The 22,500-nt window shown below is 33.5% G+C and overlaps 1 protein-coding gene across 1 annotated transcript in view; it reads left to right on the top strand.

The window, feature by feature from the left end:
* Nucleotides 1-10,727: 10,727 nt before the first annotated feature.
* Nucleotides 10,728-22,500, top strand: part of LOC137621901 (uncharacterized) — a 341,038-nt gene continuing 329,265 nt past the window's right edge. The window contains exon 1 of the mRNA XM_068352405.1: nt 10,728-10,854. Coding sequence (XP_068208506.1) covers nt 10,745-10,854 — 110 coding nt within the window. The 5' untranslated portion in view covers nt 10,728-10,744. The remainder of the gene's footprint in view (nt 10,855-22,500) is intronic.

Here is a 22,500-nt window from a genome sequence, read left to right as displayed (position 1 = left end):
CATGTGGAAGGACGTGTTTGAAGCTAATATAGATATACTGTACATATATGATATATATATATATATATATATATATATATATATATATATATATATATATATATATATATTTATATATATATATATATATATATATTTATAACTATATATATATTTATATATATATATGTGTGTGTGTGTGTGTGTGTGTGTGTGAAATGATGTATCACAGTACTTTCAAAAGGATTTAGTGATGTAGAAAGATTGGATGACAATAGGTTAGTGAAAGTTATATAATCCAGGACTACAATAGAAGATAATGGGTACACTCGACCACACTATTTTATCTTGTTTCTATTCCTCTGCTTATTTTTAAGTTTTTATCCTCATTTTGTTTTCAAGTTTTTACAGTTTATATATAAAAGATTTATTTTAATATAATTGTTTTTAAAATTCTCTTGTAGTTTTTTCTTATTTCCTTTCCTAAGAGAGTTGTTTTCCCTGTTGGAACCTAGGGCTTATAGCATCCTGCTTTTGTTACTAGGGTTGTAGCTTAGGAAGTAATAATAATAATAATAATAATAATAATAATAATAATAATAATAATAATAATAATAATAATAATAAAAGAAAGCATAGAAAGGGTACGACAGATGACATGACATTTTTTTTGATAGGGAAAGCCATTTAGGAAGCACAAGAAGGGGGGGGGGATGGTTCACTGTGTGTAGGGGGTTCTGTATGTCTAAGAGAGTCCTGCAGCTGATGTGCCTTATTTGTGTGTGTAAGACATGATTAATGTTGCGCATGTTTTACTGCCCAGGCGTTCCATCCACGAATCGACAATTGACTTTTATTATTTGCTAGCCACCCTGTTAGAAGAGATGGTGTAATACACACACAGATATATGTATATATATATATATATATATATATATATATATATATATATATATATATATATGGGGGGTAAACTAACCTCCAATTTGTGTACTAAATGTGTATGTGAATAGAAGGGAGTAGAAATGGCTTGACAAGCATAAGAAATGCTCTGAAAACGTTCAAATAGATCAAGTAAACTTGTTTAGTTCCCCTTTAATACACATTCCATTGAAATCTAAAGAAAAAAAGAAAAAATTGACCTCTTAAAACTAACTCCCGTCTCTCTCTCTCTCTCTCTCTCTCTCTCTCTCTCTCTCTCTCTCTCTCTCCCTCTCTCTCTCTCTCAAAGGCAAATTGCAGTAATCATGGGCACTGCGTGGAAGAAGTTGGAGCGAATATGCCTCTCCAGGGAGCAAATTACCCCACCTTTAGCGTCGGCCGGCGCTAACGCGCTGCTAACTTTGGTGACTCTCCAGCTATCTGTAGCAAGTTTGGCCGTCGATATGAGATCACTTATCGTGTTTCTGATGATTGGCTACATGAGCTTTCATCTGTGAAGCGAAGCGAAGTGGGTCGGCTGCCTTCAAAGGGGCAGAGTCTCGATCGGGTATTTATTATATTTGGAGAGGAGATCAAACGGAGATAAATTAAAAGAAACTGGCGCCAATAATTTCTGCCTGGTTTCACTCGTTACTTCATTTCACTTTTAAAGGGACATTGTGAAGGTGCACTCTAGGGCCTTTGGGTGGATAATTGCTTCTCCTGAAGCTGCTAATTACTTTCTAATTATTTATCTACATGCTGATAGTTTCATCTATATAAAGTCAAGGTGCATTAGTTTGAAAGCTGATAGTAACGTTCAGTATAGTTTATATTACAAATCTGGCAGTATCTACATTTCTACTATTCATTTAGACATTGAAATTCTTTAGAAATCTACGCATATCACAGGGCAACTTGATTCGTTGTATTATTGGAAAAGTCCCATAGATGTGAACAAATTAAGACCTGCATCCACCCTATGCCATTCCCAGATTCCTTGTTTTTCCCTCTGGTCTCTCTCTTCCCTACACGTCGTTTACCTTAACTGCTATGTATCTACGATAAATTGGGCTTGATAAGGCTTTCCCTCCCTATCAAACAAGCTGAGTTGGAATTACCAGGAAAGACTTTTTATCATATCCCCTTGGGATTTTCCAGTACAATTGTTCCCACTGAAGTCCAGTAAAGCCTTTCCAGCGAAGTGTAAGTAATTAACCATCTAAATCTAGATGAGGATATTTCTGTGTATACTGTCATATTTGTGCTTCAATCCCATTAACTCTCGAGATTTATTATAACTTTCACTTGGTAAATAAACTTCTAGTTATTCTTGCAGTTTGAGCATTATCTAATAAATGCTTGATGTAATATAATTATATTTTATTGCAGGGTACACTTGTAAGTTTGTCATTCCACGCCTGGCGAATGAAGTTTGCAGATGATCTATCAGTGACATGACTTGTTTGTCAAAACATACAAACTCTTTGGATCACAGTTGTTAAATGGCAAATAAAAGCTCGGATGCGTATTTGCTCTTGCGTGCAAATATTGATGTTGACAGGTTCGTGTCATTTGGACGGGAAAGTGTTACGCCTGATTCTTTAACAATGCTCATACTAATGGCCGCCTGATGCCTGGTCAAAGGAGCAATAAACATATTTCGCTAAATATGGAACGAGGGCTTATTAGGCAATGCCTGAAGACTTGATACTACAATGCGATTTTACTTTAGATTATGTTGTGTTAAAAACAATAGAGTTGGTTAAAATTTATGATTATTCGAAAAAAACATTGTTTGGATTAGTTAGTGAAAAATGAAATATATTAAAAAAATAACTGTTTCAATTACTAGACTAGATTCGACATTCAGTGGCTTGAAGTTGTTCCGTTGTGTTTATAAACAATATTGTAGTGTATTATGTTAGGCACACATTAACAATAAGAAAGAGACAGACAAAGATCGGTAGGATCGACCTTGTTCAAAATGATCATAAGCCTAAAAACTTTCAAATAGAAAGTAAAGAAGTATAGTGAAATCAGAGCACAATCCGAAGTTATTCATATTTTAGCCCAAGAATAAACGATTAAACTTAACTTAATGAAAGCTCCGGGTCTTCAGTGCTTCTTCGTGAATTCGGTAATAGGCCCCATTAGTGGTGAAATTGGCCCTTGATGTGTGGGACACCATTTCCTTTTGCTTGATTTACATTTTGAAACTTTTTTGGCAATAAGATTCTCTTTGAAGATGTGGCGTATAACATTTGAAAAAATTATAACACTGAAAGTAATGAATTGTTCGTTACAAGACTTACATATACGTATTTATGTATCATCATCATCACCATCTCCTACGCCTATTGACGCATAGAGCATCGATTAGATTTCACCAGTCGTCTGTATTTTAAGCTTTTCTATCAATACTTTTCCATTCATCATCTCCTACTTCACGCTTCATAGTCCTCGGCCATGTAGGCCTAATATGTGTATGCGTGTATGTATGTATATGTATATGTATATGTACAGTGTATGTATATATATATATATATATATATATATATATATATATATATATATATATATATATATATATATATATATATATATATATATATATATATACAGAAAAAATTAGAAATGGAAACATACATGTTTCACCAATTATTTTCGTCATTGTATAATGCGTAGTTAAAACTCTACTGAATGTTTAATTACGAGAGACATGGATAGTTGTATGCGATTTTGGCAAGTAAAAATATATAATTTTACATATATGTTTTTATTGTATACAAAAGGAAATAAATGCAGCCGTTTCTAGTCCACTGCAGGACAAAGGCCTCAGCCATGTCAATTCACGTCTGGGAATTGGCCAGTTTTCATCACCACGCTGGCCAGTGCGGATCGGTGATGGTGGGAGATTTTCGTCTGATCGGTTACAACAAACCAACGTAGTACAGCTTTGTCGATACGTAAACCATTTCACCACGTTAATATATCCTTACTCAGAAAGGGTTAGATATATATAATTCCGGGATCTACGTAGGATTTACCAAGAAGCTGTTAAACGTCAGAATTGATTCCCATAGAGGTGTTAGCTATCTAACAGATTGCAGAATATCCAACGCAGAACATTCATATATTCGTAATCATGCTAAAATATGAAAACCAAATATTGACAACAAAGATTTTACTATCATTGGTTAAGAGTCAAATAACCATGACTTCCCTCTTCTTGAGTAAATATTGATTAAACGACTAGTTCCGTCGTTAAATACCAAAGCTTCTTCCATTCAATTATATTTGTCATAACCTTCTTTGGTTTGTTTTCTTTCTGTTGTTGGCATTCAGGTTCTCATTACGTTTCTGCGAGGTTGATTTCACTAATCTGTCTGATGTATACTGAATATACAGCATTTTTCTTTTTAATTTTCATTCATCTTTAACTGATTTTTATTGTTTTAAATGAATTTGTAAAGATTTTAAATGTTTCTTAATTTGAATGTACGTGCTTTATTTGTATCCCTGGCCAATGTTATTAAGAGTCACGAAACGTTTGGATTAAAAGGATACATATATATATATATATATATATATATATATATATATATATATATATATATATATATATATATATATATATTTGTATCTGATATTCGTAAATATATTTTATATCTATCTAATGATAATAATAATAATAATAATAATAATAATAATAATAATAATAATAATAATAATAATAATAATAATAATATTTCTTAATCATTTTTTTACAATTTATCATATTTTCAACAATTCTCTTCTCTCTTCATAAGAGGATAGCAATTATTGTAGAACTGTATTGATATCCCTAAGCATACAGAGATAAAGATACATGCATTCCTTTATTAAAAGAAAAAATATAACTGGTTCCAAACTTCCTATTTGTTCAAAGAAAAAGGTAAATAAGGTGAATTTGGAGCAGCTAAAATCTTTATATTTTATTTTCCCGGTTATGTTTTCCTTTTTCGCCCACTGATTTTTTCATTTGTTTTTTGTTTGTTTTTGCGAGGAAAGGGAATGATTTGTTATTCATATTAATTTGATACAGGTACAAAATATATGGATGCATATTTTTCCCATGCTAACGTTACCCAACAACACAAAAAATGCATCCTCTCTGAAAATAGTTTGAGCACCAGAATTTTAATGTTTATTTGTTGATATTTGTTGATTTCACAGATATGCAAATCATGGCTTAACCAATCAAATTGAACGCAGCTGGAGATACAACGCAAACAGGGTGACTTTGTTTTTCTTTTTCTTCTTCTTGTTTTTGTGTTGATTGGATAAACTGACTTTTTACAGAAAAGAATTCTTACCTCCCAAGAAGAGTTGGCTCGATAAGCGAAAAGATTATTATTAAGTGAGTTTCCTACATACGTCCTTTTGTACCCGTACCACTTGAGCTAATTAATTACCAGACACATTGTTCATTCGTTAGAACAACGGTGGCTCAATAGGCTTATAACGATACGTATCTACAATTATTCACCTTGGCCGGAAATTTGACGGTTCCTCAGGCGAATGATATTGTCAAAAATATTTGACCATGAACCCTTTTCTTTATATCTTCCGTATTCGCAAGAATATTTGAAAAAACACGGTAGATTCATTGTTAATATTGCTACATAAAGTAATGAAGAATAATTTCTAAGTTGGAGTACTAAGATAGAACAAATTGATCTATAGGGTAAGAAATTAACAAAACAATTTCCTAGGGGAATCTGTTGTAATCTATGCAAGCATTGGTGAAAAAAAGGTGAAGGATTATAAATGCACAAATTATTTTTAAAAAGTACGGGTTAACCATTTCTTAAACTCTACTGTGATGATGAGACATATCAGCAAAGAAGAGAAATAGATATATAATGAATTCTTTGAATAAAATCCGGCTTGAACGGAGGACATCAAAACTATTTATAGAATGTTTTTTTTTTTTTTTTTTTTTTTTTTTTAAACCTCCTTGGGTGAATGGAAGATTTAATAATCGAATCAAAGTTTATAGGCATTATATATTATCATTATCATAAGCCGTTGCAAGTCCACAACAGGAGAATGCCCTCACACATACCTTTCCACTAATGCCTGTTGATGGTCTTTCTATGGCAGTCGATACCCGCAAATTTCTTTGTTCGTCATTCCATCGTCTCCTCTTCCTTTCCCTGCTTCTTTTGCAATCTCTAGGGAGCCATTCTGTAAATCTTCTTGTCCTTCAATTATCTGTCATTCTCATTATATCTCTTGCCCATGACCATTTCTGTTTCGTATATGTTTCGTATGTCCTCTACTTTAGTTTGCTCTCGCATCCATATATACCTGTGTGTATATATATATATATATATATATATATATATATATATATATATATATATATATATATATATATATATATATATATATATATATCACAATGGCACTTAATACCGAATTCTATCTTGGAAATATATATCCACTGGAATTCATTTTATGGTAATAACTTCTGGTCGAGCAGAGATTCGAACCCCTGCCCATTCAGCCGGAAACCATGCCTGCGAGGACTCTCCCATCTGAGCCATTAAGAGAGATATAAGTTTATGACAAGTCACCGTACATATTCCTGATGAATTCAGGAATCTGTTCTTAAACTTGAAATAAACCCATCTCCACCATGATAGCTGAATCGTGAGTGTGCAACACGTGGCTATTTTATGATGAGTATATATCACTAATACTTTCTTGATGGCTCATTTGGTAGAGTCCTTGCAGGCATGATTTTCGGCTGAATAGGCAGGGGTTCGAATCTCTACCCGGCCAAAAGATAATACCATAAAAATATATATATATATATATATATATATATATATATATATATATATATATATATATATATATATATATATATACAGATGCTCCCCTACTTACGAACATTCGAGTTACGAACAACGGTACATACGAACACAAATTGAAGGAAGTCCAAACATGTTCGTAAACATCCGTAGATTTCATTTCAAGTTAAATTTCTCTCTCTCTCTCTCTCTCTCTCTCTCTCTCTCTCTCTCTCTCTCTCTCTCTCTCTCTCTCTCTCTCTCTCTCTCTCTCTCTCTCCGTATTTTGATTTTTAATGCAGTTAAATCTTCATATTTCTTTGAAAATTATTAAAAAAAAATTTATATCCTTATTCGATGTTTCAATTAAGGGAATAGTAACGGATCGGAAGAAAACCACTTGATTTGCCTCTCGCCTTCCGTCAGAAGAAATATAACGTCATCAGACTTTTGGCATTTTTTTTTTATTTATTAACATATTAGAAATATCTTCAAGATGAATATTACATCAGCGCCAATATGTTACAGAAAATCAGTTTCCCTACAGTTCTTATTATTAGGTATCATGCGAAATCGTTGTAGCTCTTTCTGTGTGTGTGTGTGCTCGCTCTGTCAATCGCATATGGGTAGTTGATTCTAAAGCTTCATACAGTATTAAATTTTTCGTTCAATATTAAGCCTTCATATTTCATTAGACATTATTGTGTTTAATTATGGTTTATTAAAGCACGTTCATATTTTTTTTTTTTAATTTCTTGAGCATTTCAATAATCAACAATTACTTTTGATTTACTTTTGGTTGGGAGATCAGCTGATCTCAAGGTGACGCTGCAGTATTACGATTATGCCCACATATAGTACGAATAACACTGATTTATATAATTTTCTTGATATTCGAAATCTCTTCATAGTGAATATTACAACAGCGCTAATATATTATAGGGTATCACATTTTCCATACAGTTCGTTGATAGACCTTATTATTAGTTATAAACGGAATACGCAACCCCCCCCCCCTCTCTCTCTCTCTCTCTCTCTCTCTCTCTCTCTCTCTCTCTCTCTCTCTGTCTGTCTCCGTATTTTGATTTTTAATGCAGTTAAGTCTTCATATTTCTTTGAAAAATATTAAAAAATTCTTTATATCCTTATTCGATGTTTCGATTATGGGAATAGTAACGGATCGGAAGAAAATCACTTGCTTTGCCTCTCGCCTTCCGCCAGAAGAAATATAACATCAGACTTTTTTTTTTCTTAACTTTACGGTAAGTTGTACTAATCTCATAACTAATGATACAGACCACTAAAACACTTGATATCGTTACTCGGTGTTTCGATTATAGGAATGCTGTAATAAGATTACTCGGCAACATAATGAAAGAAAATCATTCGGTTTGTCAGCGCTCTTCCGCCAAATACATGACGTCACAAGATACGTGACGTATACTCTACAAAGAATGATTCCGTCGGTCCAAATTAAAATAAAACAATTCAGTAAACTATCCTTCTGCATTTTATTTAACAATAGCAAAACAACCATGAAGCAGTTAAATGCACAGTACTGTTACATACAGTAAATACAGTATGGTACAAGTCAGCTGATTTGATAAGCGTGAAAAGGTAAACGTTACAGTACAGTACATAATGCAAATGGCCGCTTGTTTACGTAAGTTTCTGGCAAAAAAAAATTGGGTAATGGAACAATAAAATATCTTTCAGTACATTTATTTAAAAAGGAATTAATGTACAGTACTGTACTGAATGTACAGTACACTATATTTACTACGATTTTACTTAAAAGTCAGCTGATTCAGAAATGCAGTGCATATGTATGGCCGATTTTTTGTGCAAGTTTCCATTATGTAGTGTGCAGTACAGGATAATAAAACAACATACTGTACTGAACTTTACAGTATTAAACAGACTACTGTAACATGATAAAGTAAAATATTTGTAACAACCTATTTTATATGAAATGGGGCTATTTGTTGACTTCTACTGCTGAAAATCGTAGACATCTGAGTTAGGTTACGCTTACTCCAGACCAAAATTTAGCACTAACGACTTACGAACAATACGACTTACGAACAGACTCTCGGTCCCTATTGTGTTCGTAAGTTGGGGACTGTCTGTATATATATATATATATATATGTATGTATGTGTGTGTGTTATGAATGTATACACCTATGTGTGTGTTATGACAGAAGGACTGTCAATTAATTAGGCAGACGTAAATACATAAACAATTATATATATATATATATATATATATATATATATATATATATATATATATCTTTGTGTGTGAGCATGCGTATGTATATGCGTGCTTGTTTGTCTAATTTCTTTGTTTGTGTGTTATGTCATGTGTGAATTTATAATTTATTTAATCCTAGTTCCCTGGATTAATGTGGGAGAGACAATGCTCCCTTAAAGGACATTTTTTTTCTTAAGAGGATAGCCAGATATTTACTATTTGCGTTCTCTGCCATGAATCAAGCGGAAGAGGCACTTGTTTCTCACAGGGTGAGAATTATGGATTCCTCCAGCAAGGTGAATTTCAATTACTTACCTTTTCAAGACTCTGCAGGAAGAAATGTATTGCCCTCTTATTTTGCACAAAAAGCGTACATCAACTCGTATGCTTGAACAGTAAGGTGATGTATATCTTACAGAGCAATCCTTTAGAACTGTCTCACCTGGATGGAATTTCACTCGCTTACTTTTTTTTTTTTTTTTTTTTTTGGCTTGAATTTGGAGACAATAGCGGAAAATTAAAGGTATCCCCCCCCCCCAAAAAAAATGGTCTCATTGCTGTTTCATTTAATGTATTCGCTTTAAAGGTTTACACCGCACTCACAACTGAATAGCAGAAATCGATTTATTAAATGCAAATTCTAAAACATTTCTATTTCCCATAACTTTCAGGTATACGGGAAGTGCGTCAGCCTCATTCATTGATTAAAGTTAAAACTCTCGCTGGTGAGGGGATGTTCCTATATAATAAGGCCTAGTATATTCTTCAAGACATTGACATTTATGGTGTATGTGTATGTATATATATATACATATATATATATATATATATATATATATATATATATATATATATATATATATATATATATATATAGGATGAAGCAGGGGAAGGAAGAGAACATTCAAGATTGACGAGCTAAGAAATTTTGCGTGTATAGACTGGCATAGAACAACCATAAAAAGACCAAAGTGGATGGTCATATCTGAAGCTATTGTCCTGAAGTAAACTAGCAACGGCTGATGATAATATCTATCTATTCATTCATGTGTCTATCTATCTATCTATATATATATATATATATATATATATATATATATATATATATATATATATATATATTATACATACATACATATATATATATATATATATATATATATATATATATATATATATATATATATATATATATATATATATATATATTTATATATACACACACGTGTGTGTACCCGTGCGTGCATGTATGCATGATGTCCTAAATCAGCGATTATTCTACCTCTGATAGTTATACCAATGAAATGCAATCTTAATCATAATGCTGCCAAATGTAGCATACGAAATAAACCATTGAAATTGACAAAGCGCTTCAATGTAATCGCGCGTGCATAAACTCGTAATAGTTAAAAAAAAAATAACTCATTCATAAGACTATTACAGCACTGTGATTGGCTCCACTACCGGGTAATCCACGTCGGTGCATTGACACGATACGGCCTCGAATGTCATAAACTATTATATATCTGTCTGTTACTTCCATGATTATCTTCCCCCCCCCCCCACCCCCGATCGCCCTCATCCCAGACCTTTCCTAACCTCCCACTCCAATCCCCCACCCGTTATCTATCATAAAGGTCGTCAACATTCTGACTGACGTATCTATCTTTTGCCCTGGCCATAAGCGACTGTAACTGACTGTTATCTCTTTCTCCTTCGCAGCTGTGTATGCTTCGGCCACTGCCATGGTTCAGGAACGAGCCCGCCTACCGTGTGACGTCACGTCTAACCTGCTTAATGACCGGGTCGTCCTCATCCTTTGGTACAGAGGCAATGCTGGCACACCTATATACAGGTAGGACATCGTCTGGCGTTGATTTACCAGATGGTATTGTAATGGATATTTCTGTAGATATTTGATGTTGATAAGTATGTGCTTAATAAAGAATTATTAACTTAGGATACAAAACAAAAATTAATAGATAACTTAACAATGAAACCAATAAAAATAAAACTATCATTCAAAATGAGTAAGAAGGCCAGCTTCTCATACGAATTTTAAAAATGCCACTGGAAACATACAATATTTTGGACTACGGTTAATTGAATACCATAGTAAACCATACTCAAGTGCCAATTAGTTGTGGTCAGATATTTGGTTAAAAGTATAACTTGGTATATCCACAGAGAACGGACTAAAAAAGCATTTTTCAATAATGGGAAAAACTTTAAAGCAAAAAAAAATTAAATAATAAGCTTTGAAAATTATTTAGTGAGTAGGCCTACCAGGACTTGAATAAATGTTGATGATGGTACCTTACAAATTCAGAACATTCAGCTTATTAAGGGAGCAACAATGTTTTCCTTGCTAGAAAGCACTTATAAAAACTTTCCGACAGAGAAGTTCAAAGAATTGATGACTAATCAAATTCATAATGGAAATGCCAACTTAAAAAGATTGCTACTATTACTGATGTTTCTAATGACAGAGAAATACACAAACACAAAACAATGATGAACGCAATGCCAAATTATATTCTCGATCCAAAGTCCCTAATGGGTATGATTATAAACTGTGTGTATGTATTTATGTATGTATGTATGTATGGATGTATGTATATATATATATATATATATATATATATATATATATATATATATATATATATATATATATATATACTGTATATACACACATAATATTAGCTTCCAATCCCAGCCCTCTTAATCATTTTTTTAATGCTATTTTGGGAAAAGAATGAATGATCTTTATTTTCATACTGGTATTTTTATAAAGAAGGAAGAGACCGATCGCTGCATTTTTAACATGAATGTGTTAAGTTTCTGAATGATTATCCACAAGGAGGAATCTAATCTCTGGTCAGTATGATGATATTCTAAGTAAGAAGTTCTATTCCGTATGAGAATTTTTGGCAAATTATATATTTTATCCTTTTCCATCATATAATATCTATTAATAATTGATTCTATTCTGTTTTTGTGAGACAGTTGGCGAAATTATAATTATTATTATTATTACTTGCTAGCTACAACCCTAGTTGGAAAAGCAGGATGCTATAAGCCCAGGGGCCCCAACAGGGAAAATAGCCCAGTGTGGAAAGGAAAAAAAGGAAAATAAAATATTCTAAGAACAGCAACAACATTAAATTAATATTTCCTATATAATCTATCAAAACTTTAACAAAAAAGAGGAAGAGACATAAGATAGAAGAGTGTGCCCGAGTGTACCCTCAAGCAAGAGAACTCTAACCCAAGAGAGTGGAAGATCATGGTACAGAGGCTATGGCACTACCCAAGACTAGAGAACAATGGTTTGATTTTGGAGTGTCCTTCTCCTAGAAGAGCTGCTTACCATAGGTAACGAGTCACTTCTACCCTTACCAAGAGGAAAGTGGAAACTGAACAATTATAGTGCAGTAGTTAACCCCTTGGGTGGAGAAGAATTGCTTGGTAATCTCAGTGTTGTCAGGTGTATAAGGACAAAGGAGAATATGTAAAGAATAGGCCAGACTATTCGGGGTTTGTGTAGGCAAAAGGAAAATGAACCGTAATCAGAGAGATGAACCCAATGTAGTACTGTCTGGCCAGTCAAAGGACCCCATAACTCTCTAGCGGTAGTATCTCAACGGGCAGCTGGTGTCCTGACCAACCTACTACCTATTAAAGGAAAATTCAAACTTATTTCTGTGCAATAATTTCTGAGATTGGAAAAATTCTATTCCCTTATAATGATCACGTGAATAGAATATCCAATCCTATTTCCGTTTCAAAATTTTTGTGGATGGAACATTCTGAATGATTTCCCTACGATAATTTTGCTTCAATAAAAAATTCTCTTCAATTTCCGTATTGTAATTTCTATTATTAGAAAAAAATCAATGGTATTTCCGTTTGGTTATTTCAGGTAATGAAAAAGCCTATCCTATTTCAGCTTGATATTTTACGGAAAATGAAGAATTTTATTTTGCTCTAAATTGCATATATGGATAACGAATTTGGACATCTAATTTAGGTACTCAATTTTTTTTTGTGTGATATGTCTACCAGTCTAACTATCAGTCCGTTTATTTATCTTTCTCTATTTATCAGTTCACTAGATACCATACATGTCTTCTTAAAATATGCTTTGCAAATCTCTCTCTCCTCTCTCTCTCTCTCTCTCCTCTCTCCTCTCTCTCTCTCTATTTTTGCTTAAAAAAAATTTACTCTCCTTACATCAGTTTTTATTAACGAAAACAAAATTCCTCTCTCCTCTCTCTCTCCCTCTCCTCTCTCTCCTCCCCTCTCTCTCTCCTCTCTCTCTCTCCTCTCCTCTCTAGCTAAAAAAATTCCTCTCCTTACATCAGTTTTTTATTAACGAAATACGAAGTTCTCTAACTCTCCTCTCTCTCTCCTCTCTCTCTCTCTCTCCTCTCTCTCCCTCTCTCTCCTCTCTCCTCTCTCCTCTCTCTCTCTCTCCTCCTCTCTCTCTCTCTATTTTTGCTAAAAAATTTACTCTCCTTACATCCAGTTTTTATTAACGAAAACAAAATTCTCTCTCTCTCTCTCTCCCTCTCTCCCCTCTCTCCTCCTCTCCTCCTCTCCTCTCCTCTCCTCTCTCTCTCCTCTCTCTCTCTCTCTAGCTAAAAAAATTCCTCTCCTTACATCAGTTTTTATTAACGAAAACGAAGTTCTCTCTCTCCTCTCCTCTCCTCTCCTCTCTTCTCCTCTCTCTCTCCTCCCTCTCTCCTCTCCCTCTCTCTCTCCTCCTCTCTCTCTCTTCTAGCTTCTTGCTAAAAAATTTACTCTCCTTACATCAGTTTTTTATTAACAAAAACGAAATTATCTCTCTCTCTCTCTCTCTCCCTCTCTCTCATCTCTCCTCTCTCTCTCGCTCCTCTCTCTCTCTCTCTCTCTCTCTCTCTTCTAGCTTCTTGCTAAAAAAAATTCCTCTCCTTACATCAGTTTTTATCAACGAAAACAAAGTTCTCTCTCTCTCTCCTCTCCTCCTCTCTCTCCCTCTCTCTCCTCCTCTCTCTCTCCTCCTCTCTCTCTCTCCTCTCTCTCTCTCTCTCTCTCTCTCTCTCCTCTCTCTAGCTTCTCTGCTAAAAAATTTACTCTACTTACATCAGTTTTTATTAACAAAAACGAAATTCTCATCTCTCTCTCTCTCTCCTCTCTCCTCTCTCTCTCTCTCTCTCTCTCTGTGACGGCAACAAGATCTAGAGGTCTTCTGTTTTCATTACCATATATTACGAAAGTTTCTAGAACATTATAAGTTCTCTCATACGCAAAACATTTACAACACCTGATGAAGGTGTTAATAATTCTTTCGTGCTTATCTTTATGTAACTGGGTTCGCAACCGTTTAGAAGTTTAAATAGCATTCCATACGAACACTTACCTATGCTCTAACACGTAAACTTTGTAACTCGTTCGGTGTAAAGGTGTTTTTTTTTTTTTTCAAAACGCTGGTTCTGGTTAGTGCTTGGATGGTTGACCAGAGGGGATACAAACACCATCAGCACATAAGCCTTAGAATGGTCACATCTTTGGGTTCTACAAGGGGAAAAAGACGAATAGGGGAACACATGCACTCAAACACACATGAGTCCCATATTCTTTTTCCGTCGACTGACGATTGGATTTATTCAGAGTTTGAACCTTTTCTCTCTTGTTTTTAATACTGACTTGTTCATAACTATAATATATTTGAACATTTCTTTATATTCAGTTATCTTAACGACTTTTTCCCTTTGAGAGAGTATTATTTACAATAGGTTCGTGAATGGAATTCATTGATCGCTATGATATACAATACTGCTGAAATTCTGACAGTTATTATTATTATTATTATTATTATTATTATTATTATTATTATTATTATTATTATTATTATTATTAATTATTATCAAAGCTGTAAATTACATTCCACATGCTCATGGACCCCAATATGGAAAGTTATTTGTGCAGAAAAGAAATGAAGGGAAAATCTACTAGAAAAGAGAAAAGAAAATTTATATATCGATGGTTAATGATATAACATATGAAGTATGAGACGGGAATATGTCAACCGCTCAACAACATAAAAATACTTTTCCACCAAATTTTGATTTCATAGGTTTTATAAGCATTCCAAAATTATGTCACAGCCGAAATAAAACTTTTAGATTACTGTATAGTACTGAGACTAGTGAAAAAAAGCATAGGAGTGTCAGAATTAAGTTCATAAATCTTACTAGGTGGCGGATATTATAGTCCATGGAGACAAGAATGCGGGGAATGGCCAAAATTACGAAAATTCTTATACAGCATAAAAAATGAGGAAATTGAACGGCTTGAGGAATTATTTTTTTAATGCAATGATGTGTTAGCAGCTGAAGATCTGCCTGGAGAAAATTATTCAATACAAGGCAAAATGAATAACTTACATATCTTCAGGAGAGAGGGAGGTATATATAATCTTGAAGGGTTTTTTTCACAATATATAAAGCATTTGCGTATTTGGAAATAAGACTCATTGCAAATTAAATGTGTGTGTGTGTGTGTGTGTGGGTAGGCTGCAATGCCATGGACCTACTTGCAATCAAAGTTAAGTTTCGTTAGGGTTTAACTTTAGCCCACCATAGACCAATTTTAGCTAGAACTCTGTTAAGGTATTCTGTTATGACAGATCCAATCTGAGGTGATGGGGTCTATGCAAGAAAGTAGCATCATATATAAGCAAAATGCTTATTTTTGAAGCCAAGCCACATACATTAAGAAAATTAAAAGATCAAGAATAATGTTAAGAAATACTCCAACGATCATATATGCTTATATTTGGAAACAAGGCCCCATGATTAACACGTTCGAAAGCAGCACTGAAAGTCAAGACCAATAATGCGAACCTCATCCTAATCAAGGGATTTATAAACCATACCAGAAGGTTGTTAGATTGTCACGATTGAAAACTAGGGAACAGTTGATTACTTTCGCTAACAAATGTTAGAAAACATTTTTTTACGATAAAAGGGCAATTTTATCACTGACAGTAAGTGACAATGTCCTTTTTTATACAAAAAAAAAGTAATCATTAAGTCTACTATACACCAAAATGAGCAGATTGAAGGGTATACCCTCCATTTACGATCCAGTGTTGAACAAAAAGTATAATATACACTATGAGACCACTATTAGCTGAGTATAAATATTCCCAGGCCAATATGATCTATAACTTTTCATTGATGATATTTCTCTTATTTCTGTAAATATGCACGTATACAATTGTCAATGAAATAGGTTTTCTCCTTGATATGGTAGTTCATAACCCCTGAGGACTTACGCATATCAATTATATTTGCAAAATTTTTATTAAAGAAAAAAAAACAATGCTTCTTATTCATATAACAGTGACCTATTTAAGTTGAAAGATAATTTTCGAATGTCTCACACACACTCATATATATATATATATATATATATATATATATATATATATATATATATACATATATATATATATATATATATATATATATATATATATATATATATATATACATATATATATATATACATATATATATGTATATATATATATATATATATATATATATATATATATACATATATATATACATATATATATATATATATATTATATATATATATATAATATATATATCACAGATGTATGACTTATCAAGGAAACCATTCCCAGCCTTAATTTTTCACTAAATTAAAGCATGATCAGAAATCCCAGTTGAAGGCCCATTATTGCTGACTCTAACACTGTGGGGATCAGATATACAATTGGCTGAATAATTCCGTTGTAAACAATCAAAAACCCACCATGTCTCTACCTAATAGTTATCGCGTATTTTCCCTTGCAGCACAAAATGCTTGAAGATAATCCCCCGTCCTCTGATGCTGCTAGAATGGAATTGTCCCTGTCATGGTAACTCATTCTATTTGTCCCTCGTGTCTCATTGTGACACACTGCCAATCACCCCGGATTGCTTTGGCTCAAGTACTTAGCATTGTGGCAAATACCACTTACAACACAATAGCTGTGTCTGTTCCCAAAAGACAAATTTGGACTGAGGTTCTTTTATCTTTCAGGCCTCACTGTGATCGATTAGAACACTGGATTTAGGAATGAGGTTGTGAGTCACATGGAAGCCACTGGGTTACCCTGGACAAATACACTTTATATGCCTGTTCGATTGTACTGTAATTTAACTACTTTCTATCATTTCACTAGTGTAAGCGACCCGCCATAAAATGACCACTGGTTATATAGATTTGCACACACACGCACCACCTCTCACCAGGGTAAGACTACTCCTCTTCACCTACCCAAGGGATGGGGAGAGACCGAGTAGTTATACGTTTTGCAATGCACTGAGCGTTAACGAATATATTATATATATATATATATATATATATATATATATAATATATATATATATATATATATATATATTCCAGCCATAAAGTAAAAACTCTTACATACATCTCCATACTGAGGCAAATTCTAACCTATTGCCATAAGTCTTGGACGTTAACATCAACGACTAAACGGCAGCTCCAGGGCAACAGAAATGAAGGTATCTGATATTGATAAAATGTGTCACAAGACTGGATAAACTTCCAAGTGAAGAAATTAGGAGAGAATTTGGAGTAGAGGAATTTGGACTTTTTGAAAAAGGACAACTTTGGTGGTTTGGACACGTCAAAAGAATGAAGAAAAACGATATCCAAGGAAACACTTGGAATGGAGACCCCTAGGCAGAAGATTAATTGGTAGGCCGAAGATGAGGTGGATGGAAAATAATGAGAGAGGATTGAGGAGAGGGATGAATTTACAAAAGATTGAAGAAGCAAGCTGTTTAAAGATCGCCAGCAGTGGAGACAGTTTCTGAAGCAGGGGCGACTGACAGGCTTGAAACTCTAGCTGGCTCTGGTGAGAAGGTGGTGAGAAATATACCCAGGCACTTGTTCTTTATTATATAAGGCAGATTATTTATTAATATATCTTTCAAACGTTATGAAATCGTCAGTACTGTAATGGCAATATTCTGATCTTGGCTGCGTAAATTCTTTCCCTTCCACCATCCGCCAATAACGTTGAGTAAAATTAATAAGATATAAATAATCAAGATATTGCAATTCCAATGACGGTTCACATATGCTTTTCATCGCTTCCTGTATAAGTTCGAACGTGTGCCATTTATTACAGAGTTTCAACAGCAGTTTCATATACAATGCAAACTTCATAAACTGATCAGCATAAACGTTTGCGTGTATGTTGTTTCATTTCCCGTCGTATTTCCACCAAATGTACAGGATCAAAGTTGCAAATAATTACAGACAGCTGGGTTTAGCGATAAATGCAAAATACTAAATTTGCTAAAGGGACCGACTGACACATGACGAGGATTTTTTTAGAGATTGGAAACGTGTACGTGAAAAAAATGTTGGATCTGCGTGGTGAAGTTGTGTCTATGCTGGAAGAGTAATTCTCTCTCTCTCTCTCAATCTCTCTCTCTCTCTCTCTCTCTCCTCTCTCTCTCTCTCTCTCTCCTCATCTCTCTCTCTCTCTCTCAATACTATATATATATACATATATATATATAATATATATATATATATATATATATATATATATATATATATATATATAATTATATATATATATATATATATATATATATATATATATATATATATATATATATTCATGTGGTGGCAGGGACACATGCGTCTCTATAAACTTTTTTCAGAGTACATTTTACATTCAAGAACATACTTAACAACAGTTACTTGCTATAGCTAATTATACATTACCGCTATCTAACAGCTCTACACTTATTCTTTTCAATAGTATGCGTTCAACCATTGCTTGCAATAGTTAATTGAAAACCAATACATTTCACAGCTCTACACAAGCAAATATGTAGTTACCATAACGGTATACAAATACATTTAGTAGCTTTTGACAAGCAAATAGGTAGTATAGATAACATTTGACAAAGGCTTAGTGGTTTTTTTTTTATTTTTGTCAAAGCAAACAGTAATTTAGTTTACTCATGCAGCGTGGACTGAAACTATCTACTACATTCTAGATTTTATCATTTAAAAAATTAAGCAAAACCCTTGGCCAAAATTAGGAAATCTAACATTGGTGCAAATTTTTTATTGCAGATGAAATTACAGCAACCACTTCCATAAGAAAAATGCTGATGAAACAAAAACATATTGGAGATGTGTAGAGCGATATTTGCAAAGCAAAGTTAATTATTCCATTACAACACGATGTAATGAGCACAACCATGGACCTTCAACTTCTAAAATTACAGCACAAGAAATTATGTGCTAATTAAAAAGTATTTCAGTTTCACCATGCGAACTAGCAAGAAGTCTAATCAGAGGAACGATCGCTAAGGAAGATCCTGTTTACAATGATCCACATGACAGCATTATCATCAATTGTAAGAATGTACGTCGATGGAGACAAAAGCTCAAAATGCACCACCAAATCCACAGCAAAGGAATAACTTTGAGATAACGTAATCCTACTGTTTTCTTGCAACTGGAGATGAGTTCCTTGCATTGATTCTGGTATCGATGACGAGGAAAAGAATACTTATATTTGCGACTGAAGATGTCTTAGAAGATTTGGTTAGTTTTCCTAACTGGCCAGCAGATGGTACTTTTAGAGAAAAGTCTATCAATATATCAGCTGTATTGTATCTATATTCAAGAAGGTGCATTTAGTATTCCCAGAATTTTTGTCCTGCTTCTTGGTATGACAAAGGAAACTTACGTTCGTCTATTCACATTTTTATTGCAACTCAACCGCAACTTAATCCAAGCTCTTTGTTAACTGACTGAAAAGGAGCCCAGAAAGCGTTTGTAGAGAAGTTTCCAGATGTAACAATAAGTTCACGTCTATTTCATTTATCGCAGTCTTTGTTTTAGGAAAATATGTGACCTAAGGCTAAGACAAACGTGATAGAGAAGATGGCGTATTTAATTTGAAGATTAGACGTTTTTCCTCATTAGCTTTCCTTCTTTTAACTGACATTGTAGAAGGATTTATTGAATTGTCTGGCGACTGCGATTTACCATCAGAGTACATCGCTTATTTTGAAATGGCATTCATTGGACCAACAAGAAGACGAAGAGGGATAAGGATGGAACCAACTTTTTCTATCGAGTCTTAGAATGTTGGAGAAAGGGTTATAAATCTGTTATATATATATATATATATATATATATATATATATAATATATATATATATATATATATATATATATATATATATATATATATTTAACAATAAACCGGTATAAAATTGGTAAAAATATATCAACTTCGCAAATGTACCGGTAATGATAATTTCGGTAATGTTCGAACCCTTGTTTTAACGTCACTGCCCCACGAAAATGATGTAGTTGACTCATAGATTGGCTGACGTTAATCTGATTTTTTCTGGTGTATTCCTCGTATTTCTAATTAGATGGAAACATATCTTTCTCTTTCCGCAGGCTGAATCGTATAATTGTCGAACGTCAAAATAGTGGCCGGAAAGTGTTATTGACTTAAAACAGGAGAATTCTATAAGTTGCTGTGTAGAGTACTTCCAATGAAAGAGAGAGAGAGAGAGAGAGAGAGAGAGAGAGAGAGAGAGAGAGAGAGAGAGAGAGAGAGAGAGAGAGAGAGAGAGAGAAATTTTACATCTGACCATTGCAGCAATTGCAAAATGAATAACTGATGGCTTCGAATCTCATTCATATTTCTTAATACAACGGAAGGAAAATCTCTAAGGACTCGATGTAATTTATTCATCTGCCATCTACGGCCTATTTCCAGGGATATTCTCTCTCTCTCTCTCTCTCTCTCTCTCTCTCTCCTCTCCTCTCTCGCTCTCTCTCTCCTCTCTCTCTCTCTCTCTCTCTCTGTTATTAGCGTAAATTATTTTTCTTTACATAAGTAATCTATTGAACATGTTTTTTTTTTTTTTGTTTATTTTTTTGGTCATGCATCTCTGTTATATCAGATTGCACCTTTCTTCCGGAGTTTATAATTGATATTATTTGATATATTATCTTGTTATAACTTCACGATTCGTTATAAGCTACATACTCATTACATCAGAAATCGCTACCAAATCACAACGAACAATAGTTCCTGAACGGAGAGGGACGAAGTGATGTCAATTGTTTATTAAGACCTTAATGGAGGTTGCTTTACTTAAGATCATGATACCATATATAGGTAGCAATGGTGAATCTATGTAAATTGTTGCCATAGCAATAATGAGCAATCGAATTGTAATAAAAGTTTATATTATTATTATTATTATTATTATTATTATTATTATTATTATTATGTCAAATAAAAGATGAAAACCAGTCCTTTGTTAAATTTTCGCGAAGTGGAATGTTAAAGCAAAGAAAAGAATGACCTTAGCTTAAATGTGATGTATATATAAGTGCCTCATCGTACTCTTCCACCAAATCATAATGATATAGAATCCATTAGTTTTATGGAATGTTTAACTTTTACAGGATGTCTGTCAGAAATAGGACAGAGCAGCCAATGAAAAACAGGGAAAGAAACAGAATTCTATAAATTCGGTGCTTCGAAAAATTCCGTATTGAATTTCTGCGCTGCATGGCATCGAGAATTAGTTTCGAGAGCGAGACAGGTTAACGAATTATTGATAAATCGGTGAAAGTTTTTCAACTGAATGTAGACGGGCTTTGGTTTTTGAAAGCTTGACCCAAAAAAGCGACGGAACGCATTTTTTTCTGCACATCCATGTCGTTGAAGTATTTGGACGTGTTATCGACGGAAGTTGTTCGTTGTTTTCCTTCAAACTTCCTCAGGCTATTATAACCAAATTCCTTTTTCCCGATAATTGGTTTAAATACACACGCACAACGCTAGCGCACACACACACACAGACACACACAAACACACACACACACATATATATATGTATATATATATATATTATCTCTCTCTCTCTCTCTCTCTCTCTCTCTCTCTATATATATATATATATATATATATATATATATATATATGTATAGATAGATAGATAGAGGATAGATAGATGATCAAGTGGCGGAGAAACAAGATTCAGATGAAAACCAATATACATAAAAATTAATATTACGGCTCTCTCTCTCTCTCTCTCTCTCTCTCTCTCTCTCTCCTCTCTCCTCTCTCTCTCTCTCTCCTCTCTCTCTCTCTCTCTCTCTCTCTCTTCTGTTGTATTTTGAGAGTACTAGATAAAAGACTAATTAACCTTAAGAAATTAATGGATATACCACATCCAAATATCAACCCCTAACACCCATATAAAAATTGTACTTTATGACGTAATTTCCACAATAAAAAAAAAATTAAATGACGAAGAAAATCTGCAAAGATCTTTTCGAGGACTATATAAAAAAATCTTTGAAACGAAAAGTTAGATATGACATTTGAAAAGAAAAAAAAAAT

This window comes from Palaemon carinicauda, chromosome 28, assembly GCF_036898095.1.
Source record: "Palaemon carinicauda isolate YSFRI2023 chromosome 28, ASM3689809v2, whole genome shotgun sequence".
In the NCBI taxonomy this organism is placed as follows: domain Eukaryota; kingdom Metazoa; phylum Arthropoda; class Malacostraca; order Decapoda; family Palaemonidae; genus Palaemon; species Palaemon carinicauda.
This window is presented reverse-complemented; position numbering and strand designations above follow the sequence as displayed.